Source organism: Bos grunniens, chromosome 12, assembly GCF_055505025.1.
Source record: "Bos grunniens cultivar Pamir isolate PY7600 chromosome 12, Bosgru_T2T1.0, whole genome shotgun sequence".
Classification (NCBI taxonomy): Eukaryota; Metazoa; Chordata; class Mammalia; order Artiodactyla; family Bovidae; genus Bos; species Bos grunniens.
Genome location: NC_141176.1, coordinates 31,035,245 through 31,061,435, shown reverse-complemented (window position 1 = coordinate 31,061,435; position 26,191 = coordinate 31,035,245). Strand labels below are relative to the sequence as shown.

Here is a 26,191-nt window from a genome sequence, read left to right as displayed (position 1 = left end):
AAAGTGAAGTCGCTCAGTCGCGACCGACTCGTGGCGACCCCATGGACTGTAGCCCACCAGGCTCCTCCATCCATGGGATTTTCTAGGCAAGAGTACTGGAGTGGCTTGCCATTGCCTTCTCCACATTTCGTTCTGAGGACTGTTCAATTCCTAGCTACAGTGCAAAATGCTAAACCACTTCAATTTTTAAAATCAGACGTAGAAGGTGGATATACAAATTTGTCTGTTTTATTCTTTCTAGAATAAAAGAACAAAAGCATTTTCTAGTTTAGAGTTTGAATGTCAATGTGGGGAAAGGCTACTACTAAACAGCTCAGTATACTATAATGTTAAGAATAAAAGTATAAATTACAATAAATAAATTTCAGTTCCTCTGTTTTATTCTATCTCCTGTTTGACAGATTTGTAGAGGCAGCAGAACCTCTGAATTTTTAAAAATCTGATTTAAGTAATTCAGGCTTGCTTTTGCGATTTACGTTTCAGTCCCCTACCCACCCTTGGGGGTGGGGGTATGTGTTGAGAAGGACAGTTTCAGTAATGGTAATAAGAGACTGGGTCTCTCAGGGGAGGAACAGGGAAAGGGCCATAAACGAAATTGTTTAAATGTATTAGAAAGGACAGGGTTTCCAGAGGCTTTTGATATTTTAATGTAAACCTATGATCCAACTCTACAAGCAGAAAGTAATCATAGGAGAAAAAACATCTCCAAACCAACAGAAGATTATCAGGTTTGTTAAAAGGGATATTCAAGTGCAAATCCACAGGTACGGATAAACTTGCACACGGGGCCAATCCCTACTCAGATCTAGAACTAGGTGAGGGTTTTGAGACAAGAGCAGGTAGCTGGGTGAATGGCAACCAAATGCCTTCTCTGTAAGCCAGGGATGCCAGTGAAACTTGGATTCAGAGTTTTAAAACTTCTGCTTTTATTCAGTTCAAGGATTATAGAAAAATAACTTCTAGTGTGAACTGTTTGCAAATGTTTATTTTTAGCTCTCCATTCACCCTTAACTGCATAAAGGATCGAAAAACAAAAGGCGGCAACAGCAGCAAAACAAAACTAAAAAATAAGAAAACAGCCATACTTTACCTCCAGCTCAGATACCCTCACAAACTTCCTAATTCATAATTAAGTCTAAATTTAGACAAAGGAAAAAAGATTCTATCCTATTCATCCTCTTCAGTCAGGAAGAGAAAGTTAATAGTATCTGAGAACCACAGGAATTCAGAGACACTTAACATCAATTATTTAAATAACTACTAACCTATCACAGAGCAAAGGAAAAAAGAGAACAAACTGCTTAGTTCAATGACCAGAGGTACAAGCACAATTTTCTTCCTTTTCCTTGCAATAAAAAAGGAAGATAGCAACCTAATGATTTCCCACATTAACACCAATCAATCAACTGAAATATATTTCTCTGTCCAAGAACTATTTTTACATCTTTAGGCAATTTTCTTAGATTTCAAAGATTGTTATTTATTGAAAACATTCTTAAGTCACATAATCTGTATAAGTGCAATTATGCTCAAAATCTGTGGTCAATGTTTAAGTTTGTATATTCTGACAGCAAAGTCAGAACATTTTCTACTTCTTCTTAGAGGTAAGAGAAAAGCTGAGAATGCTAAGAATATTGCCACAGCAGGATTAGAAAAGAAGGTTACTATACTATGACTTCTTCAGGTCTCAACGTTCATAAGACAAAAAAAAAACACTTTAATGTTAAACAGCCTTTGAAACGTTAAATTTTTCAGCACCTTCAGTTCAAAACTAAAAGTGGCATAAATACTTGTCTTTATATGCTCTGTATCTGTAAGGCTGATAATGTTAGGTAATTATCACTAATTTTGAAGCTGTAATGATTATTGTGGTTTAAAATATCATTCTCATGTATATTTCATTCACACATACCAAATGTCATATGTAATATGATGTTTCAAAATCATTCAGGAAGAGCAAGTAAACACGACTGACCATGAGTTAATAATTGTTGAAACTGCAATGTGGATACATGGGGATTTATTATACTTATCTCTCCATTTTTGTCTGCAATTTTTCATAAAACTTAAAATAAGTATTTACAAAACCCCACCTAAGGGACTCTTAATGTTGTAATCTAAAGAAGTTGAGTCAAACTGTAAAGCTGGTCATTTAACTTTGGGACAGAAAATGAGAAACTATCATAGCATAAGATGGAAGAGAAAGGCCAAGTAAGGTGTTTTGTTGCATCTATATCAGAAATCTTGGAATAACAGTTATAGACTTAACAAGAAATGCAGCCACCAGGGAATAAAATATTCCACCAAATCCGTGAAGTAAGAAGGATGTTATAACAGTACTTTTACAAATCTGGAAGAAGTTAACCTACCTGTTCAGATAGTTAGAATACTTAATAAAGCAGCTATATACTTTGTCCAATCCATCCCAGATAATCAGTTTATTTATAATAATGAATTAATTAAATTACTAGGGCATTGCAAATTATATCAATTTCTTTCTTCTGAGCAGTTTTTCAAAGTAAAACAAAATGCACTCTTCTTTCCATCAGAAAGATAACTGTAGTGTTTTAAAGTGAAAGTCGTTTAGTCATGTCCAACTCTCTGGGACCCCATGGACTGTAGCCTGCCAGGCTCCTCTGTCCACGGAATTCTCCAGGTCAGAAGACTGGAGTGGGTAGCTGTTCCCTTCTCCAGGGGATCTTCCCAACCCAGGGATCAAACCCAGATCTCCCGAGTTGCAGGCGGATTCTTTACTGTCTGAGCTACCAGGCAAGCCCAAGAACACTGGAGTGAGTAGCCTATCTCTTCTGCAGTGGATCTTCCCGATCCAGAAATTGAACTGGGGTCTCCTGCCTTGCAGGTGGATTCTTTACCAGCTGAGCTATCAGGGAAGCCCTTTCGCTAAAAAGACACCATTAAAAAAAGAGAGAGAGAGGAAAGTTAGAAAAAAATCTGATTAGCAATTTGGAGAGAAACAATCTAGAAAGAATCCAAAGACCACCCTCTCACAAACAAACAATGAACAACACTCACTAATGTTAAAGGTTGACTAAAAGAACGGAGATCTCCATCACAGGGAATAAATCAAGGGTAATAATCCCTTTTCCCCTCCCGTTTTTCTACAGACAACTGTGAGGATAAAATGTCAACCACTTAGAAATGTGGAAGATTCTACAAAGCTTAACAGAATGATTTAAGTTGTTTGCATACGTCGAACAATGCCTCCTAACTTACGGTACCCCCAACACTCAGCATTTTCTTTTCTGGAAAGAAGCTTCTCTAATGAAAATAGTTGAGTGGTATGTTAGTGACCCTGCAGAAAAGATGTACTGGAGATAGGCAGAACCTCACTGAGAGGTCCTCAGACTTTTTATAGTAAGAGAGAATGAATTCTAGGTTTAGACTACTCCCAGATTCCTTGCAGTCTTAAGAGTTTATTTTACATTCATGGTTCCTATATCTGAAATGGTATTAGAAATTTAAAAAGATTAAATTCAAGTTGTTTTTTCCTTGAGTTATCTTCCACTCTTCATTCTTTCAATCTAAAGAATCAGATACAGACACTGTCCAAATCAACATGCTAGGTTACAACCATGATATAAACAATAAACTCAACTGCATAATAAGGACATTAAAGATTACCCCTTTACCTGGCTTGCTATTATTTGTTAAATAAATGCTACCTTTTTTGTGTGTACACAAAATGAACTGGCTCATTTCTAATACACACAATAGTACTGAAGAATACAGTCTACCTCCCCAGAATTCCCTGATAGCTCAGTAAAGAATCTGCCTGCAATGCAGGAGACCCTGGTTCGATTTCTGGGTCGGGAAGATCCGCTGGAGAAGGGACAGGCTACCCGCTCCGGTATTCTTAGGCTTCCCTTGTGGTTTAGCTGGTAAAGAATCTGCCTGCAATGCGGGAGACCTGGGTTTGATCCCTGAGTTGGGAAGATCCCCTGGAGAAGGGAAAGGCTACCCACTCCAGTATTCTGACCTGGAGAATTCCATGGACTGTATAGTACATGGGGTTGCAGAGTTGGACACGACTGAGCGACTCTCACTTTTTCCAGAATTCCAGATGTTACAATCATAGCATAGGCTCTGAAAACAGAATACCTAGATCTGAATCCTGGTTCCATCAGTCACCAAGATATTGCTTTATTTCTCATGTTTCAGTCTCCTTATTTGTAAAATGGGGATAGTAATAACTCCTAGCTCATAGCATTGTAGGGGAATTCTACTGAATGAATGTGTGTGGAGCACGTGGGACAGGGCCCGCTTGGACACTGAATACTAGGATAAACAGTATTTACATAGAAAACAACAGAAACGACCCAAGAAGGCTAATCAACCTAGGCTCCAAAAGGACTGTGTTAATGAGACTGAAATCTAAGCAAAGTTCCAATACATCTGATGTTACTTTTGATTTTTTAAAAAACCTATTATTTGTAGTATCTGATTTATTACACTCAGTTCATCAGAGAAAAATAAAATACCTCCGAGGTATAAAACTGCAACACAAATTAGGACTGAACTTGTGTTTATTATTTATAACTATACTATGCCATTTCACAGCAGTCATGGTTCTTGGGTAAACTAAACAAACTGCTTAGGAAGCTATTCTGCCAAAGTGGTAGGGCTAATTTTGCTGTTTAGTTGCTCAGTCATGTCTGACTCTTTGCGACCCCATTGACTATAGCCTGACTATAGCATGGACAGGTCCCTCTATCCATGGGATTTCCCAGGAGAGAATACTGGAGTGGGTTGACAATTCCTTCTCCAAGGTCTAACTTTAAAACTCTTAAAGTAAGAGATGGTGTTATTATTGTTTTGCAGATATTAAATTTTACTTTGAACTGGGAGATTCAATCCTTTCCAAAAGGATCATGCTAATTTCTTTGGTTGGATTTTCTACCATTTTCTATTGTGTATCTTTTATTCATTGAATATGCATTCCACAGATAGCGAAGTTTAGTATGCCAGTAAACTTTTAGTTGCTCTGTATTTCTCTACTACAAGGCCATAATAAAAACTATGACTTTCTTCAAACTTACTTTCAGTTTATATTAGTATTGTGTACTGATTTTGTAAAGAAATACATGTTATGAATTTACTGTACATAAATCCCCAAAATAGAATCATTAACAGTGGCTCTCAAGGAATTTAAATGAAATTCAGAATGTTTCATAAATAGTTGCCAGGTGATTGCAACTGGTCCTCTACAGTCTTATTAAATTACTTAAATTAGAAGATCTAGAAATCTAATCTCATTTAGGACTGCTGAGAAATAGTGTTGATGTTCTTAATTTTGATATAATTAGTACCATCACTGGAATACATTACCTTGGTGGAATACATGTGGCAGACAAAATAGCTTATAAACTAGCAGAGCCCGAACTCAGTAAGTCAATAATCTTAGACAAATGTGAATTCTGAAGACCAAAAAAAAAAAAAGTATACATTTTGTAAAGTACAGTTATTTGTACTTGAAAATTTGTAAAGTACAGTTAGAGACTCATTTTTATTTATTTTTGACAGATGACTGGAAAGTAAATAAAATTTAAAGTATAAGGTTCTTTAAAAAAATCATAAACATATATACATATATATGTGTTATTATCTTTATGTATATATTTCCAAACCTAGAAACAGGATAAAGCAAAGTACTAGTTGGAGAAGGGAAAAGCTTAAAAAAACAACAACAACAACAGATGAGAGCTTTTTTAAGAGCAGAAAGATATTAAGCATTCCTACAAATCTCAAATATTATTCAATAAACTCAAATGCCTCCTCCTTTGATTCTACTGAAATAAAATATTCTGATTTAAGTGAATTTTTGTTTTGCTTTCACTGTAGGGGAATTACTGAACTAAAATTAGCAAAGTGTTTCTAGTCATTGGTGCTCCATATTAGACTCCACAGAATCCCCAAAGATGACGACTGCATTTTAAAAAGCAAAAAATACACTCTAGTGTTCCCAGCAGCACTATTCACAATAGCCAAGACACGGAAATGACCTGCAAGTCTATCACCAGAGGAATGGATAAAGACGATGTGGTGTATGTGTATGTGTGCAGGGAATTCACAGTAGACTGTGATGGCCACTTGAGCTATTCCAGGAAGACTTCAGTATACAGCTAGTGGTGCTACTTGAGATTTCAGATATCACTTGCGAAAATAAAAATATAATAATAAGCTTACATCTGCACTCTGCAGTATAAACAACCTAAGAATGAGCCCATCTCCACTTCAGAATGAAGATATTTAGGGAGAATGTTTTCCCAGTTTTCTGTTTTCATTGGCAGTCTGTCCTAAATCCCACAGGAGTGAGGCAGGCAGGGCTCTGGGAAGTCTGAGAGCACTCTGCCTGCTTCCTTGGCCAGCTGGGAGTCTGACAGAACCACGGAGAGGCTAGATGTCTCAGTCTCTTAGTAAACCTGTCTTTCTCTGGGTGTAAAGAGTTAAACGCGAAACACCTCTTAGTTAAACCCTGCATAAGAGCACCAACTCAGTGGCTGCTACTGAACCAACAACCCTCCCACCAGGTAACAGAGAGACTGACCTGGGCAGGATTAAAAAGGATCAACTTCAGAGCAGAAAGCAAGTATTATTAACGCTTGTCCAGATTATATATAATAGCAAAGCAAAATATTTTGACACAGAAGGTTGAGAAAAGGTAGATATGGACACAGAAACTGAAAAACTGCAGTGACTTCAAAAAAAAGTGGACATGCTGAATTCTTCTATGTCTAGCACAATATGGAAGAAAACTCTATGAATTATAATGAAAACAATGTTTTGACTATAGTAAAATATCTGACAATGAGTTAAGATCCATGCAACCTTTACCAAATTACACAAGAAGGACTTTAATTGGTCCTTATCCAATCACCCCTGCAATCTCTGCTGTTGCCCACAGCTATTCTTGCCTGGGTTTCTCCTTGGATGGCTTTCCTGAGAGTCAAACTTTAAAAAACATTTTTTCACCATAACTCCGTTCCTTTTCTCATTTAAAAAATTATCCTACCTGTAACTAGAGGCACTATACTTTTGGGCTGCTCTCTCATCTCTTCATGAATTCATGTAATGTCATATAGGTATTTTTTTCTTCAATTTAATGCCCACACTAATTTATATTTTTAGTCTTCTCTCTTCTTTTCTGAGGGCTATTCCACATTCTTACTTCTTATTCCACATTAGGAAAGGTCAAAGATGACTCCCAGGCCCCTCTACCATTTGCTCTTTCTAAAAGAATTCCATTAGCTTGATTACATGTCTTTCTATGTCATGTAGACCAAAATCCAAAAAGTTAAAAGAAAGTTGATGACAGTGTACACAATGACAGTAGCAAAAAGTGCCGACAGTGAGAGAACAAAAATTACAAAAAGTAAAACCAAAAGCTGAGCAGTTTGGGACCATCTGAAATACAAGCCAAAAAAAATTTACATAACTGCACTGTCCAATACCACCTGTAACTATTCATATTTAAATTCATTAAATAAAATTTAAAACTCCATTCTTTAGTCACACACCACTTTCCAAGTGCTCAACAGCCACGTGCAGCCAGTGGCTACTCTACTGGACAGCACAGATACAGAATATTACGAACACTGCAGAATGTTCTACTGGCCAAAGTGGCAGTGCTAGCTCAACATTCACCTGGTATTCTCTATACAACCGGCGCAGTGCTATTATAGGAACAGGGGTATAGAGAGATGAGGAAGATAAGGCTTCTCTCTGCCCTCATAGAGTACACAGTCTGTCTAATGGACAAAACAAAAATATTCACACGTGCTAGAGTAGAGGTAAAACCGTGGATGAGAGAAGGACTGATTGGGAGGCCCAGCCCTCGGAATTCCAGACTAATCAGCTAGGACTGCAATCCTTTCACTTTAGTTTCCTGTGGACTGGATCTTGTTCCCCGGCTGTTATGATGGTACAACAGGTAATGCTGAGACTCATCACTACCTAGCAATTCTGGGCTCACTGGAACCAGAGACGCTGAAACCTGAACAGGATGTGTGTTGGCTCTGTCCCTCTGAGGACACTTGCTGGTGCTTCACCTTGCTGGCAACCCTGGAAGGAAAAGGCCGTGCTGCCACTCTTTTTCCCCTTGGTCCTTCCTAGGGAAACAGCTGTGCCTCCACTGTCCCTTTGGTTTGGAACTCCTAGCATGTGCTATACTTAGAATGACGAAGCGCCTGACCAAGTAGTTAAGGCATTACCAAGGAATTAACACTGCCACGAAGCACAAGTCTTCAGTGCAAATAAAGCAAGAAGGAAGGGGGGAGGTGCCCCAAAGCAGAAAGGGCAGGCTAAGCAAGGATGAGAGAAGCAGGAACGGTGACTGAGGGTCTGTGGGCCAGCAGAGGATTCATTATAGCCCCACACAGGGCACACTCAGCAGGCAACTGCAGCAGATGAAGCTAGATGGGAGCCCAGCTGCCAAGAGCCTTAATGCCACCACCTAAGGAGCGGGGCGTGGACTGGCCAACCATAATTAAGTAGAAGAGCTAAACAACGAGATCTCTGTAATGAGATCTGTGTTTTCAAAAAACAAACCTGGGGAAAGGGTGAAAGGCAGATAAATAGAAGCAGATAAAGGGGGATGATATCTGGATGAAAACATGGCTGGAGGCAGTGGAGATAAAGAACAGGAAATTCATTCAAAAGACACTGTGTGTGTGCTGACATCAGAGAAAATTCTATCTGGCACACCGGCAGGCGATAAATGCTTGCTGCACAAACTAGTGAGGAAGATACTGATCACGCAGATGACACAGAAGGGCAGGGAACAAAAACTATGAGAAACACAAAAATTTAAGGGAAGGACTGACAGTGAGAGACACTGAAAAGGAACAAAGAAATCAAACAAGGACATATTCCTTCTGCCTGGCATGTGATCCCCCAAGACACTGGATGGCCCGCAATTCCCTCAGATCCCTTCCCAATGGTCTCCCCGATCACCCTCTGTAAAACTGGGCAACACAGCAACTGTCCCTCAGCACTCTCCAAACCCTCTCCCTTATTCTTCCCTGGAGAAAAAAATGCCGCTACCTCACACACTATGTATTTTACTTTTCATTGTGTTTAATGTCTATCTCCCTACTACTTAAGTGCAAGCTTCACTCACTGCTGCACACCAGAGCCTAAAAACGTGCCTGGCATAAGCACATGCTCAACAAATACTTGCTGATGAACTGAATAACAGAAAGAAATAAACAGAGCAAGACTATTATCCATAGACAAATAAGTATGGAAGTAAACTGACAGCTAACATGGAAGTTATATCGATTATATTGAGTGCTAAAGGTAAAAATCTATGTAATAGTCCTTTAAGTACAAAAGGCTCAAACACCATTTTCTTCAAATATATGTTTTTATATATATCAAATATATGCATTTAATAGTAACACAGGCTTTCTGTTTAGTCACAAAATAATGAGAGAGATTTTACGGCTTGAAAAATCACTCATAATACTTGGTAGCCACACTGCAAATCTACCACTTCAAGTATTTAAATCTTATTAATACTTCTTCAACTTCCATTACAAATTTCTAATTTCCTTTCTGAAATCTTGGTTATTTTAAAATGTTAAGCAAATGCAAGAAGCTAAAGTTGAAATACCAGAATATAAGTATAATAACAGTCGTTACCTTTAAGATATAATGAAGATGATATTAAAATGGTGAAAAGTTAGAAATGCAAAAATATCCAAGAACACAAAATGGGCCCACCTAGCTGGCTGGCTTAAGGAAAGTGACAAAATATCATTAATTTTCATCTTCCTCATCAATAAAATGCAGCTAACACAAGCACCTACCTTGTAGGTAAACTTGTTCTGAGAGTCTCTTTTTTTTTTTTTTTTTGAGGATTAAGTCTGTTTCAAGTCATTAGCTTAGCACAGTGCCTACAATATAATTACTTCTTAAGCCCATAAATACTTATGAAAAACCTACTATATAAAAGGCATCATACTTACTGGCCACAGTGGCCAATGAAAGAGATATACCTACCTAACAGAATTGTCGACAATTAAAACAAATCTAAAGACAAACTAATGAATTACCAAGTGTGACTAGTGCTACAGAGGGAGCCCGTGGGGTTCTGAGTCAGAAATCGAGGGATGAGGGAATTCAATTTTAGATGTGAGCAGGAAGAGTGCCTCTGAGGACAGGAAGCAAGACGGCACTGCCCACAGCTGTAGGGCACAGAGGACATTGAGGAGGATTTCAGGCCCAGCCCAGGTGTGGGAAAGAAACTGTGACCCGTCTGAGAGGACCCAGGATAACTGAAGCACAGGAAGTCAAAGGAGGTAAGATTACAGAGACAGGCAAGAGCCAGATGATGCAGGACTCCAAAGGGCCTCTTTAAGGATCTGTGATTTTATTCTATGGGAATTTATTCTTCAATGGAAAGCTGCTGAAGTTTTCTGTTTGTATTTTTTCAGAAGGAAAGATGATCCAATTTATGTCTCACAAAAATCACTTAAGCTATCTTTGGAAAGTGTATCACAGGGGAACGTAAACAGAAGCAGAACAATTAGTTGCAAGACTAATGCCATGTCCAGGAGACAGCAATGGTACTTGGCAATGCGGTGGTGGCATGGAGAAGAGATGGAGTCGATGAATTCCAGGCGCAGTTTGAAATGGATTGAATTTGGGGGATGAGGGAAAGGGAGAGATCAGAGATGACTCCTAGATGTCTGACTTAAGCAACTGCCTGGCTGATGGTGCCATGGTAAGTAACACAGTTAAGTACTGAATTAATTTTAGCTACTCATAGCTACTATCAGTATAGAAAAGAGAGAGGGAAAAAAAACTTGGTAATCCTAGAGCCAAAAGGGAGGGAGGGGAACTAAAGCACACACAGAAAGGGCAATTAGGTCAAGCCATGAGGAAGAGCGATATCAGACCAAATTCCCCACTGAAAGCAACTACAAAAGTGACCTAAGATACCAAACAAACAAACTGAGCTACCTGAAGGTACACAGAAAACCACCGAGAGCTACACGGACGGCCCGTTTTCCCCTTGAGGCATCTGCCAGTTACCAGTACAGGGCATCCAGGCCAGGCAGAACAGGAGCCGGGAGCTTGTGGCAGTCCCGCCGGGCTGGGAAGGCAGAAACTGGACTCCTGTGCTACACCAGAGGAGGCAGGATTGAGGATCCCAGATAAAAAGGAACTGTAAAGAAGGAGCCCAACATCTTGCTCAGTGTTTGCCCTCCAGGAATGTGCTGAATCATAAACAACATGGACTGAAATGCAGAAAAGCTCCTCAAAAAGATGTTGCGAAGAGGCCAAAAAAGCTAAGCAGAGCTTTTATCAGTCCTCATATTTAAAATTCAGGGCCTGCCAAGGAAGAAGCATCTTGGTAAACACTTCAAACTTTTAAATAAGACCTCAAAAGAGCTATGTGTTAGAAGCCTATTTGAATTTCCTGATTACCCTGAATTCAGGCTTATTTCTTATTAATCACTAATGAATCAAAGTGATCAATGTTTACCTAACTACCTCCCAGAGAATATTAATATTTTTTATGTTAAGAAAGATAACATCATTCAGACCCACTATAATGTTTCATTACAATGTTATTAAAACATTACCAGGCATATTGGGGAAAAGGATCAAATGATCAAAAGCTAGACAACGGAAATGGGCTCATGGGTGATAGGGATTAGTATCACAGTTATCAGACAGAAACATTGCAACAATGCTTATATACTCAATAAAAATAGGTAAAACATTGTGAGAATTTGAATCTGTATAAGTTTTAGAACTGAAAATACAAAAACTGAAATTAAGAACTTAATAATTGGGTATAACTGTATACTGGACAGAGAAGATAAGGGAACTTGAAGACAGTTCAGCAAAAATATCCAATAGATACACAGAGTAGGAAGAAGAATGAAAACTGAAATGACCTAACACACATGCATTTGTAGTCCCAGAAAGAAAGAACTGAATAGAAAAAGTACTTGAAGAACCCCAGCTTACGGAGAAGGTGCGGAGAAAAAGGAACCCTCCTACACTGTTGGTGGGAGTGTAAGTTGGTGTGAGTGTGTAAATTGGTGTAGCCACTGTGGAAAACATTATTGAAGTTTCTCAAAACAGAATTACCATACAATCCAGCAATCCCACTTCTGGGCCTATATCTGGACAAAACTCTGATTCAAAAAGGTCTAGGTACCCCTATGTTCACAGCTTTACTGACTATGCCAAAGCCTTTGACTGTGTGGATCACAACAAACTGTGGAAAATTCTTCAAGAGATGGGAATACCAGACCACTGTACCTGCCTCCTGAGAAATCTGTATGCAGGTCAAGAAGCAACAGTTAGAACTGGATATGGAACAACACACTGGTTCCAAATCTGGAAAAGGATTCATCAAGGCTGTTTATTATCACCCTGCTTATTTAACTTATACGCAGAGTACATCATGAGAAATGCTGGGCTGGAAGAAGCACAAGCTGGAATCAAGATTGCCAGGAGAAATGTCAATAACCTCAGATATGCAGATGACACCACCCTTATGGCAGAAAGTGAAGAGGAACTAAAAAGCCTCTTGATGGAACTGAAAGAGGAGAGTCAAAAAGTTGGCTTAAAGCTCAACATTCAGAAAACGAAGATCATGGCATCTGGTCCCATCACTTCATAGCAAATAGATGGGGAAACACTGGAAACAGTGACAGACTTGGGCTCCAAAATCACTGCAGATGGTGAGTGCAACTTGCTCCTTAGAAGAAAAGTTATAACCAACCTAGACAGCTTATTCAAAAACAGAGACATTACTTTGACAACAAAAGTCTGTCTAGTCAAAGCTATGGTTTTTCCAATAGTCATGTATGGATGTGAGAGTTGGACTATAAAGAAAGCTGAGCGCTGAAGAATTGATGCTTTTGAACTGTGGTGTTGGAGAAGACTCTTGAGAGTCCCTTGGGTTCCAAGGAGGTGCAATCAGTCCATACTAAAGGAAATTAGTCCTGAATATTCATTGGAAGGACTGATGCTGAAGCTGAGACTCCAATACTTTGGCCACCTGATGTGAAGAACTGACTCATTTGAAACGACCCTGATGCTGGGAAAGATTGAAGGCTGGAGGAGACGGGGACGACAGAGGATGAGAAGGTTGGATAGCATCACCGACTCAACGGACATGAGTTTGAGCAAGCTCCAGGAGCTGGTGATGGACATGGAGGCCTGGTGTGCTGCAGTCCACGGGGTCGCAAAGAGTTGGACACGACTGAGCGATGGAACTCAAGTGGACTAAACGTTCACAGCAGCACTTTTCACAATAGCCAAGACATGGAAACAACCGAAATATCCATCAACAGATGAATGGATAAAGAAGATATGATACATATATACAATTGAATACAATTGGGCCATAAAAAAGAACAAAATAATGCCATTTGCAGCAACATGGATGCAACTAGAGATTTTCACACTAAGTGAAGGAAGTCAGAAAGAGAACGACAAATACCGTATTGATACCATTAGTATACGGAATCTAAGATATGCCACAAACGAACCCATCTCTGGAACAGAAACAGAATCAAGCACAGAGACTAGACTAGCAGTTGTCAAGGGGAAAGGGGTGGGAGAGGTTTGGATCGAGAGTTAGAGATCAGCAGATGCAAACTGGTATATATAGAAAGGACAAACAACAAGTTCCTACTGTATAGTACAGGGAATTATATTCAATATTCTGTGAAAAAGCATAATGGAAAATATGAAAAAGAATGTATATACATGTATCAATATAACTGAGTCACTCTGCTATAAAGCAGTAATTAACACATTTTAATTCAATTATATTTCAATTAAAAAATAAATTAGAAAAGAATTCCAGCTTAGAAAATTCACAAAATGACAAAAATAGCAAGCCATAGACTCAAAATGCTCTACAAATTCCATGCATAAAGAATACAATAAAAGCTATGCATAAGCGCACAATAGTAAAAGTGCTAAAAGCCAAAGACAAAGATAAAATCTTGAAAATAGCCCAAACACATTAAGTTCAACAGAAGCTAAACAGAAAAACACATTAACTTCAAAGGAAAAATAGTAAGACCACAAGCTGACTTAATAAAAACAGTGGGAGCCAGAAATTATAAAATAATTTAAAGGTGCTAAAGGAAGAGACCCTTTAAAGATGAAGGTAAATAAATACACTTCCAGGCAAACAAAACTAGTTATTACTAGAAGACCTGCAAGACATGAAATCTGAAAACTGACTCTGTCAAAGTCAATAGAGAGTAAGCAGCAGCACAAATTACCAACAATCAGATTTTAAAAGCACATTTCATTACAGATACTACAAACATCAAAAAGATAATAGAAATATTATAAAAAAAGAAAAATAAATCTGAAGCCACATTGAAAAATTTAGATAAAATAGATAAATGCCTTGAAAAGCAAAACTTGTCAAAACTGACAAAAAAGTAATAGAAAACATGTATAGTCCCACATGAATTGAAGAAACAGAATCAATAATCCTCAACCCTCCCCCCACGAAGACTCCAAATTCCATCACCAGTGAACTCCTCCAAACATTAATGGATGCAATAAGATCAATTTTCACAAACTCAGAGAATAAAAAACATTTCTCAGGTCATTTTTTAAAGTCAGAATAACCTTGACAGCTAAATATGTCAAAGACTTTACAAGAAATTAAAAATCACTAGTCAATCTTTTTCATGAACAAAACTGAGAACAATGTAAATGAAATATATTGTAGCGTATTAAGAAGATAATTCAAAATGAAAAAGTTAGGTTTATCCAGAAAATCAAGGATGCTTTAAAATTAGTAAAACGTGTATCCCTACCTCACCACAGTTGTTAACACATATCTGAACACACAGCTGCTACATTCTTAAGAATTTTATCCTAAGAAAATAATCAGACAAGGCACAGAGACATACTCTAAGACAGGCATTACAATATTGTTTTTAATAGCTTTTAAATGCTTTATGAATATGGAATAGCTAAACAATTTTTGTACGTCATTCAGAATCCGTTCAAAATTATAACATGGTTCTATACTTATTTGTATGGATAGTTGTTAATGATATATGACTAAATGAAAAAATCAGGAGCATTTCTATGGCAAAAACACTAATTTTATAAGAGAGTAAACAAAATCAAACATCTGTCTTGAGAGAGCATTTTGTCTAGACATAATGAATTGCCATGTTAATTTATGTTCATAAACACGATATATTGCCTAACTTAAGATAATTTTCCTCAACAGAAAGAACATTTTCTTTTGAAAACCTAGTTATAGAAGACTGCCCATATATATATTTTATTTAGACCATAAAAAAATGCTGCTAGACTTTAATCAATTAACAAAGAATCTGCATCATACATAAGCAGATACTAGTAGGAAGACAAACACAAAATACCCTGAAAGCACTAAATCAACCCATGTGTCTGTCACATATATAATGCAACCACTTCAGTGTTCTTGCCTAGAGAATCCCAGGGACGGGCGAGCCTAGTGGGCTGCCGTCTATGGGGTTGCACAGAGTCAGACACAATTGAAGCGACTTAGCAGCAGCAGCAGCAGTCTTTGAATTCAAAGTGGTAAGTTTATAGGAAAAAAATTCTATTGTATAATATATATACAAGAGGACTCAAAGCTCCAACAAGTTTAAAGAAAATTCCCTTGAATTTAAGCAGTAAGAAAAGTGTGTTACTTGCTGCTGAGTCGTGTCCTACTCTTTTTTATCCCACAGACTTTAGCCTACCAGGCTCCTCTGTCCATGGAATTCTCCAAGCAAAAACACTGGAGTGGGTTGCCATTTCCTTCTCCCAGATGATCTTTCCAACCCAGGGATTGAACCTGGGTCTCCTGCATTGCAGGTGGATTCTTTACCATCTGAGTCACCAGGGAAAAACCCACCTGCATTAAAATCACTCCAACCCATAGGTTACACAGCATTTTGCAAAAACACCTGGAGCAAGTTGTTGGGAGGGGATCCAGGTATTCTGCTGAACAGAGGGCCTGAGGGGTGAGCACTGTCTGCTCAGGTACACAGGGGAAAGGCTTAGGGTGTTTATCACTATTGCCATGAAACCCAAATTCCTACCCTCGCTCTGTATTTTCCTAGCTATGTGATTCCAAAGAAGACCCTTACCCTCTCTGAACCTAGGCTGAGAGAAAGTAAAAACAGCTCTGCTGACAATCACTCTATGACAGAGACAGACAAGGCCCGCAGGAGACCAACAGGTAATAAACTCTCCCAGGGCCACACTGGGGCTCACAGTGACTGACAGCTCCTCCAGCTAGCTTCCTTTTTCCTGCCTCCTAAACCAAGACCGCTGGAAGATCCAATTACTAACCCACTTCCACTCTGTGTCTGCAGCATTCTACCGAGCTAGTCTCCTCTTCCCCGGCTCCCTCATCAGCATCATGAGGCAAACCCCAGCGAGAACCTCTGCGATACCCTCTTCTGTGACTGCGTGGCTACAACAAGTCAGTAAATTTGACTTGTTCCACTACAGATGTATTCCTGGTGCTCTTCACCAGGCGGGTAACAGCCGCTTCTTTTTCTACTTACCAACCTATTTCTCCAGGGTCACTGAAAGGATGAAACTAAATGTTATCCTGTCAAATGCCAAGCATCTGCCTGGGAAACAGCTAGGACACAACAAATATTAGCATCTCTCCCCTCGGAGCTCAAAATAAAGCTCCTCGTGTAATTTTATTTTTTAAATTATCTAGTTCATCCCTGCAAAAATCTACATCTCTCCAAAACTAAGCCAGGAAATAAGCCCCTCAAGTAAACAGAACTCTGAACAACCAAAATAGACATGACCAAATGAAATAAAAGACTATGCACTTTCCCATAAGAATGCCTGAAAATCCCACTTGGACGTCATTTACTCATTTTTAACACACTTTGTCCTAATAAACTTTGGAAATCTGATTTCTACACCCACAGCAAATTAGAATCAGCAACTATGAAGTTAGAGAGGGACAGTTAGGCATACTGACCACAGAAAAATACTCAACAAGGCAGGAGATGGGAACACTATATCAAACAGAACTCAAAATACTTAGAAATCTGAAGTCATCTTACAGCTTCTAAAGTTTGACTGAACATCCCAACCATAAAATACTTCAGCATACAATGCCAATATATATAATATATTCATTTATAAACCATACATTTTATGCAAATTATAAAATACACTAAAACAAAATTAAAATTTATTGTTTTAATTTTAATTAACTATGTTAAACATTGTTTTGATCACACAACCACTAAAAATACTATTACTCTTAACACTAAGAGCACTGTTACTGAATATGACTATTTTTGATCAGCATCTAAGATATTCATCTTTAGTAAAATAAAAATGTGTTGTTCAGTTTTGAGTTCTACAACTCTTTGAGGTACTTTAACAGTGAACCTCTGCTCCCCATTTCCATTCAAAGTATCAAAGATTCTCTTAAAAAGTACCTAGGGCTTCCCTGGTGGTTCAGTGGTAAAGAATCTGCTTGCCAACGCAGCAGACGCTGGTTTCATCCCTGGTCCAGGAAGAACCCACATGTCACAGGGCAGCTAAGCCCATGCGCCACAACTATTCAGCCTGTGTTCTAGAGCCTGGAAACTGCAATTCCTGAAGCCCGGGAACCCTAGAGCCCACGCTCTGCAACAAGAGAAGCCAACAAGCAGCCTGTGCAGCACAACTAGAGAGCAGCCCCTGCTCGCCGCAACTAGAGAAAAGCCTGAGCAGCAAGGAGGACCCAGCACAGTCAAAAATGAATAAATAATTTTTAAAGTACCGATATAAAAGAGTGTCATAAAAAACTGCAAGAACCTTGAGAAACTCGATAGTCCTGCTATCTCTACATTACAAAATTCTCATACTGTCCCTCAGGAAAATGTTCATTAGAATGTGGACCTAGAGAAGCCTGGAGGTTTTTTCAGACCCAATCCATGTATTAATTAAAAAAAAAGTTCAATTTCTCCTTCTTTTTTGGAGCACAAAATAAGCTAGACGTTCTAATATTTTCATTCTCAAATTGACTTGCCTCATCTCACTTTGTCAATTACTAGTAGTCAACGGGCACAAAGCTTCAAAAGCTGTATTAGATGCTGAGCTAAGACAGCTGTAGTTTACAGAATAATGACAGTACGTTACAAAGGAACAGTCAATGAACTTCACTGAACTGAATCAATATTATTCAAATGATGGCTAAGTCACCAAAAGTAAGTTAAATTATGTGTCTCATATTACATGTAAGCAAACAGGACAGTAATCCAGTATTTTGGGAAATTCCCCAAAATAACCAACATGTATTCAAAAAATTTACTGATTCAGAATAATTTATTACCCAGGGTCTCCAGTTACCATGAATTCTAGTCACTTTCAATTTTCCCCCTCCAGAAAGAGAGGAATTCTTAAAGAGCACGTTGAAGTTCAGTCTCCTAAAATGTATTTACTATTTCATGTTATGAAAACTAGTAGAGCCATCAGTACTTTATCCACTAATTTAAAATAACTTCAAAACTTACACTAATAATGCATTTTTCATATTCAAAGTAGTATCAGATATCACTGACTTCATGCTTAACACCATTACTGTAGTCGTAGTAGTATGAGACAATATTTATGTTTCCCATAAATAACAGAAAGAGTAATGCCTTACAAGTCAAGAAAATCATTCAACAGTTTTTAAATGTTTTAGAAATTATGGTAGATATAATAAACACAAGACATATATTCATGTAAATTTGACATCATGTTGGGTGAACTCCGGGAGTTGGTGATGGACAAGGAGGCCTGGCATGCTGCGATTCATGGGGTCACAAAGAGTCAGACACGACTGAGCGACTGAACTGAACTGAAGAATGTGAAATAGAAAATGGTTCACAGGAAGGAAAGATCAGTGTGGACTAGAATGGACTAAAAACCAGTTTCACAAGAGAGGGACATGAGCTGGAATAGGATTCAGAGCTGGAAAGGAAAAGTCATTCAAAATGGAAGGAAATAATGTGTTATTTGTTTTCTCAATAAAACTGTCTAACTCAAGATACCAAATTTAAGACACAAAGTAAAACAATTTAGAGAAATATACCATAAAAGACATGTTATTTAATATGTTGTTCATCAAGTCACCTACATATGCATGTGTGTGTGTATATATTAGCATACATATATTAATATATAAATGGTACTTATCCACCCTTAACCTTCATAAAACCTCCAACTCATATTAGGAACAAGAGCTCCAGCAAGAGAAAGAAAAATTTAAAAGAGCTGTAAGTAAAGAGAAAAATTTAAGGCATTGGATCTTAATATAACTCTTTCTCCGAAGTTAAAACTTTTCTATTCTCTAAACCTTTTTCGAGCATGACATTTTCCCCCTGGTATACTCTGTATCTGTTATTAAACTTAGAAAAGTGATAAAACTTCACTTTGAAAAGAAATTCATTTGAATAATTTCCTGTCCACTAGAGGGCTCCAATATTTCTTTCACAAATGGAAAAGATATGACATTACAATAAAAATATTCATTAAGCACTGAAAAAAATCAAATTATCATTAACTCACTTAATCCCAGACTAAACATAGTTACATATGCTACAATTTCACATTCATAGCTTAAAAAGGTACAGGATTCTTTATTACCTAAAATGCTTCAAATAACCAAAACTGCTTTGCCATTATTCTCACACTGTCAATGTCTCTCTTACAAAGGGTTTTCAATTTTATAGATATCATAAAGTATAATTTCAGTCCAAAGCTCCAAACAGTAGTTCCAATTTTTATATAATAAATTTTATATATTAATTTACATATTGAAAACTTTCCAAATCCAGAAAACAAAATTACCAGCTTATCTAACCAGCCTTAGGCTTTATTACTGATACAAAGACTAAACATTTTCTTTCAGAAAGCCTAAATCATTAACATAATTCATGCTACAAGTATAAACAATGAATACAGCCCCATCAGGAGCTCTGATTTGGGCCTAGGGGGGAAATCAACCACTTAAATACAATGTATTACAATGACACTGGGTTCAGGACAGGATATTTATAGATTTTTCTCACAAATTAGTTATTACACTGAAATGTCAGTAAATCTCAATTCAAACTCAATCACCTTTAGCAAAGAAAAAGCCAATGTTTTAAGTAAATACTGTTATACCATTTATAGGACATCTTTACAGAATGTTAATTGAAAAAGTATCAACTGCAAATTATTTTTTGTAAAGAATATAGCAAATCCATTCACTAGGGGTACCATTCGTATCCTGCCCTAAAAGACTGACTTGCTGATTTGGATTCTAAGAAAAAGAGACTCCTTATGGTACACAAAAAAATATACTGAATGTTTAAAAATAAATTTTCAATGTCAGTAACAAAAAAAGTCATGCTAAAAAAAAAATCGATTTAAAAAGTGAGTCACAATAATTTCTGTAAGGAGACTTTACCAAAAACAACAACTGCTTTAGCAATTATTAGAACTCAAGAGCGAACTATCTCTATTGAAACCATGACAGGGTTTATTATAATTTCACTGCCCCACCTCTTCTCCAAAATAGGATTTTCCTATACAGGTGACAAGCATCATTAACAGATGAAAAAGCGTAACATTTGTTTCTAAATAGCACACACTATCACCAATGAGAAACTTAAAATGCTTACTGCATCTAGCAAATGTATGTATTCATACTTGCAAGAATATGCATCCCAATCAATTTAGAATTATGCTGCAAGGGAAGTATCAGATTGTGGAGAGGTGAGGCTGAGAAGGCCGATGCTTTTCAAGAGTAGTGACATTTTCCTCACTTTAAGTCAGAATGTAAGTGCAGACTGTCAATTATTGATAATGAAAACTTTAACAAACATGAAGTATTGAGTCCACGACTTCTAACCGGTATTTATCATGTTATATTTCAAAAAGCTGTAATTCTAGGTACATATCAAAGGAAGACACTTCTTAAACAAAAATGCAATGTGAGTAATAGCAAATGACGGTTTAAATGTTTTAATGCTGGAAAAAAACCCTCAAGGCCTCCAGCGAGTTGTATGGCTAAAAAATGAAACATAAAAATTATTCAGAATCATCTAATCTGAGCTGTACCCTAGACACATTCTGCAACAGCATCACCAAGGAATTATATGTTTATTACATAATACTGCTTTGCCCTTGCCTATCACCTTTAATCAAGGGATCTCAAAGCACCACAGAATCATCACGGCCTTAAAATACAGTCTAAAACAGAAACAGTTGTATTTGATAACTAGAGCTATTAATACAACCTTGCCATCCCTTCCCGGCACCCCGAACACTAGCTTCCAAACCTCCTCTCTGACTTGGAAACGGTATTCTCCAAATCACCTCAATTTGTGAGTGAAGCTACGCACATTCAGCTCCTTCTCGTCACTGGGCCTAAATAAAGAAAGCTGTTGCACTGTTTTAATCTCACAGATCTATTGCACAACAACTTCTATGACAGATATATAGTACATAAGGTGATCATACTGCACACTGTGCATGATGATATAAAATGGAGGTTTTAGCCAGACAGCAAGTCTTTGCTGGAGGGTACGAGTCCACAGAGTATCCATCGGGGAAAGTGGGTTTTCCTGCTCCGTCCAGAGACCTATCTAGGCAACTTCACCAACAGGGTGAAGGAAATCCAGTCTGGTTAGGCTTAAGCCGGCAGGAGACTATGCTCCAGTGTGCACCCCAGGAGGGAAAGGAAAACTAAAAGGACAATGCTCGAGTTTTAAGACTCAGGAAGGAGAGTGTTGGGTTGCTCTGTGGCCACCCAAGAGACAGAACACTGTGGTTCCTTTGCATTTAAACAGCACACTGAAAGGGAAATCAAACACAAGCAAAATGTCTTTAAACCAAGGTCAAAATATGCCATTTAGAGCCATTTAATTTAATTTTACAGCCCGTAAATGGGGTTCACTCTAACTGAAGCATCTGACATTTTAAAATTTAATCCTCAGCAAAGTTCAATTTTGTTTTTTCACCGAAATATACAAACACTCAAATGTTAACTTCGAATATATGAGCATAACTATGTTAACTTCAATTCTTTCATAAAGGAGATTATTCCCCTTCCTGTTAATTGCATTACGTTTGTCCCCAAGACAGACAGCAAAGAGTAATTTCACCTCACACAAACCCACCTTCCCAGCGCTGTAAGCCTACACAGTTCCTGTTAGTCAACAGTCTCATAAGCTTAACCTACTTTATGAACAAAAAGAAAAGCGTCAATAAACAAGAGTACTTTGGTTTCCAGTTCTTAACATTCCAGGATCAAGGTTCAATCAATAATGTGTTTTATTAGCCTTTAAAAGTCCAGTGATGTCATACTACTAAATATTTGGTACTAAAAGTCCTGGAATATTCATTAAAAGTACCAAAATACAGTCAGCCTGGATTTGTGAACATTCCAAAACGTCTATTTCTGTGCCGTGCTTGTTCTCCCAAACGTTTCGAAAAGCTCACAGCAAATCCTGGCCGAGATAAGACGTCCCCACTTCTTGGAAATATCCGGCTTGCACCTACTGCATTCATGACCAGTGTCACAGGGCAAGATTCCCGACTTCATGCCCACCTCTGTATCTAGCAGGGACACCCGGCCTCAGCTCTGCCGTTTTCAGAAGCTTTCAGACACAAGTGTTCAGAGGCTTCTAGCAAAGCGGAAGAGATTTTTCTCCACTTCAAGGCACCTTGCTACTTGTTCCCAACTTCTCCATTGTCTTTAACCATTTAGAAAACGCAACCAAGTGAGAAGATCCGTATTCAACGCAGCGCTTTCAACGAGAGCGACACCAGACCCTCCAACTTCTTCCACAATCTCCCGGGACCGTGGCTTCCCCACCCCCACCCCGCAAACCTTCACCCTACGCCTGCATCCTTTCTGATTAAACGAGATTGGAAACCACAATTAAATCAAAGGTTGTCGTTAACTCTTAATCCTTCACTTACCATATCCGCCGGGACATTACTGGACATCTTGCCGTTTGACATATACCCAGATGTTTACGCAAAGAAAAAAAAAAATTTTAAGACAACAACAAATTAAAAAGAGTCTTCTGTTAGTCTTCAAGCTAACAGAAATCAATCTTCAAGATCTTGATTGGTTCGAGATGTGCTCTCCAAAAATAATTTTTTAAAATAAAATAATAAGTTCTTTCCGAGCCGAAGTGCCGGCCTGGCCGGGCGCAGAGGAACAATCGCCGGCAGAGCTGTAGCCGGAGCGGAGCAACTCCCGGGTCGCCGAAGTCAGCAGCAGCGGCAGCAGCAGCCCCAGGACCGGCCGCGCCAGGTGGACTGAGCCGAGTGACACACGGACATGGAGCGGGGTGGGAGGGGGTTAAATCGCCTTCCTCCTTTCCCAGCCCCGCCGTGATTCACACTCGCTCCCGAGTCGAGTCCTCATGAAGCGGGAGGATGACCAGGCGCCGCGGCACACAGAGAACTTATGTGGCTACACATGGACTCGTCCCCGGCGGCCGGAGCGGGCAAACGGCTCTCAAATCGCGCGGCCGGGGCCGCGGAAACCCGCGCTCAAGGGCATTTAACTCGTTGGCAGCCGAAGTGCTAGCCCGGGCCGGAGAGCCCGGGCGGGGAGCGGTGGCGGGGGGGAGCGCGGGGCGCTCGGCCGGCCAGGAGCGAGACCCCCACGGCCCGTTGGGGCTCAGGCCGCGGGCGCCTCCGGGCAGCCGCGGGGCTCGGGGCGCATCGTCTCCGGCTTCCCAGCGCTCCTCTCCCGCCTCCTCCGCCTGTGCCTCCCCCCCACCGTCTCCGCCTTCCGCTCCCCTCCCCGGCCTCGCGAGCTCCCCGCGACGCCGACTTCGGCCGGACCCCGGAAGAGGCCGGGTCCTTCCTCTCCTCAGCCCGGGAACCGTTTCCTCTCAGAGCTTCGTCTCTCTGCCTCCTCCTCCTTCACTTTTCAGTCCCCGACGCCGCAGCCGCCTCCTGTCATCACCCCTCAAGCCAACATGGCGGCGGCGGCGGCAGCTGCCGGAGCGCGAGCCGGGGACCCGCGGAGAGCACGGTCCCCCTCCCCCCCGCCTTCTTCGCAACCACCGCCTCCGCCTTCTTGCCCCCCCCCCCCCCCAGTTTTCCGCGAACACCGAGTGCGTCACTACGGAGACCACCCTGGAGCATCACGGGAAGTGTAGTCTATGCGGTGGGGGTGGGGGTAGGGAACCGGACACCAAACGCGTTCTAGTCGGACTCCGAGGCCACGCCCCTCTTAGCAACAGTTGCTAGGAGAGGAAAACTCGCTTTAGCCGGACGACTGCCCAGGAGTTCAGGGAGATACCTGCTGCCAGGAGGGCTGTGATACTGAGAATTATTGGGGGTGGGGGATGGAAAATGATTCTGCACAGAGAAATTCCCTCATGCACAAAATACTCTCAGACTTAAAACATGGTTTACCTCCAAGCAGAATCATTCATTTTAATGACAGCGCGCTCTCCACATCCTGCAATCTCAAAGCATTTCGTATAGTGATTTCATCTAGGTCTCTCCTCAACAATACATTTGGAGGATCAGAAGCAATCATTGATTTCCAATACGGTCATAGAAGTTCAGCAAGAGTAAGGATATCATTAAGCAGGGAGAATGTTTGAACATGTGTTTCTTGACGACCCAGGGCCATAAAACTACAATCCAGTTAATTGAAATTACCCAAAACTACATTCAAGACAATAGTGTATGAACCAAAAACTGTTAGACACAATAGTGTATGATGCAAAATCTCTGTCAAGAAACAGCTACGTACTCCAAACCACATGGGGTGACACAAGTTTACCAGGCTAGCCCTGAAATCCCACTTAACTCAAAATGTGATTGAAAACTTATACACCAGCAGTGATTAGCAAACAACAGAAAATAATACCATCGGTGAGAGACTTAGATGAAGAATATGTCTTCCCCAGATTTAGGAACAAAATGCAGAGACCGCAAATGTCTATCTGACATATCTCTCTTAGTGCTTCGAGTGTTTTAGGAAAGGCCATCTCAATATACCTATATAAAAATGCCAACAGACTTAAGAGTCTGAAAGCCACCTCTCCAACCTCCAGTTCTGTGACCTCATCTGTGAAACAGTCTTGCCTACCTTCCAGGGGTCAAGTAGGGGCAGTTGTGAGGATGAGTCCATGCATGGGAAATAAATCACTTTGTAAATAATATGCATCGTTTGATGTGAAATGTTACTACTTATTCATTCAGCAAACCCTCCGGGTCCTTGGCGAGGTACCGGAAGTTTAAAAGATGACTAATTCAGGCAGTGTCCTCCATTGGCTAGGAGCCTGTGTCATTCCCCCAGCAATCTCTCCAGTCAGGTGTGTCTATCATGATGGAAACTCTCAGGAAGTTTAGAGTACCTACCTCTCGAATAGATTGGCTGGAGAAATTCCAAACACTCCTGGGGGTGTACATCATCCTGGGGTGAGTTAGGGTGGTAACCAGGGAGGAGGAGGGTAGGTCAAATTCTCAGAAAGACCAAAGGACAGGAGACAAAAGAGACCCAAACCTTGCCTGGAGTAGGTTTCAGGACTTGATCTAGATATGTCTAAGTCTGTAGCTGCGTGAATCTCCCTGGCCTCATTCCCCATGTGTAGCAACCTCAGCACCCTCTCCACCAGCCCTCCAGGAAATAAGGACTGCCGAAGATGCTTCAAGGAGCTCACCAAGTTCGTCCTCCACCCCACTCCAAATCCCAACTTTTGTCCACCTGCTGCCCTGCCCAAGGCTCTGCTGAGTCTGAAAGTCATTGAAAGACAAGAAAGACAAGAGAGCAGGATGTATAACCCACTTCCTCTGCTCTTTCCCAATAATCATACAATGACAAGAGAGGTAATGACCTCCACCGCCAGCCCAAAACCTTGGCATCTCTGACACATGGTGCTCTATTTGCTGCCACAGCAAAACGCAACATCTTTCAAAAGTAAAGTCCCCGCACCTGGCTGTGTTTCTAATCATTCTTCTAAGAGGCTGCGACATTATTCTCCATAAAATTCATTATAGCTCTTTCCTAATAGTGTTAAGGCATAAGGAAGCATGACCGGACACCACTGCAGATTTTTGTACTCTCCTGTCTTTACTCTGTACTTCCCGATTCAGGTGGGTAAGATGAGAGGCTGGAGAAAGAGTCCCTGGGTCCACAGTGAAAAAGGGTAGCATCTTT

At 39.8% G+C, this 26,191-nt stretch overlaps 2 protein-coding genes across 2 annotated transcripts in view; one reads left to right on the top strand and one right to left on the bottom strand.

Moving 5' to 3' along the window:
- Positions 1-23,798, bottom strand: part of UBL3 (ubiquitin like 3) — a 48,503-nt gene extending 24,705 nt beyond the window's left edge. Inside the window, exon 1 of the mRNA XM_086328482.1 lies at positions 22,978-23,798. Within this exon, the coding sequence (XP_086184608.1) occupies positions 22,978-23,019 (42 nt within the window). The 5' untranslated portion in view covers positions 23,020-23,798. The remainder of the gene's footprint in view (positions 1-22,977) is intronic.
- LOC147361605 (uncharacterized) lies at positions 23,443-24,441 on the top strand. The gene has a single exon (XM_086328481.1). It carries the CDS (start codon positions 23,443-23,445, stop codon positions 24,265-24,267), a length of 825 nt encoding a protein of 274 aa, XP_086184607.1. The 3' UTR covers positions 24,268-24,441.
- Positions 24,442-26,191: the final 1,750 nt, after the last annotated feature.

Coding starts and splice junctions, on each gene's coding strand:
- LOC147361605 (XM_086328481.1), top strand. CDS start 23,443: ATGACCAGGCGCCGCGGCACACAGAGAACTTATGTGGCTACACATGGA.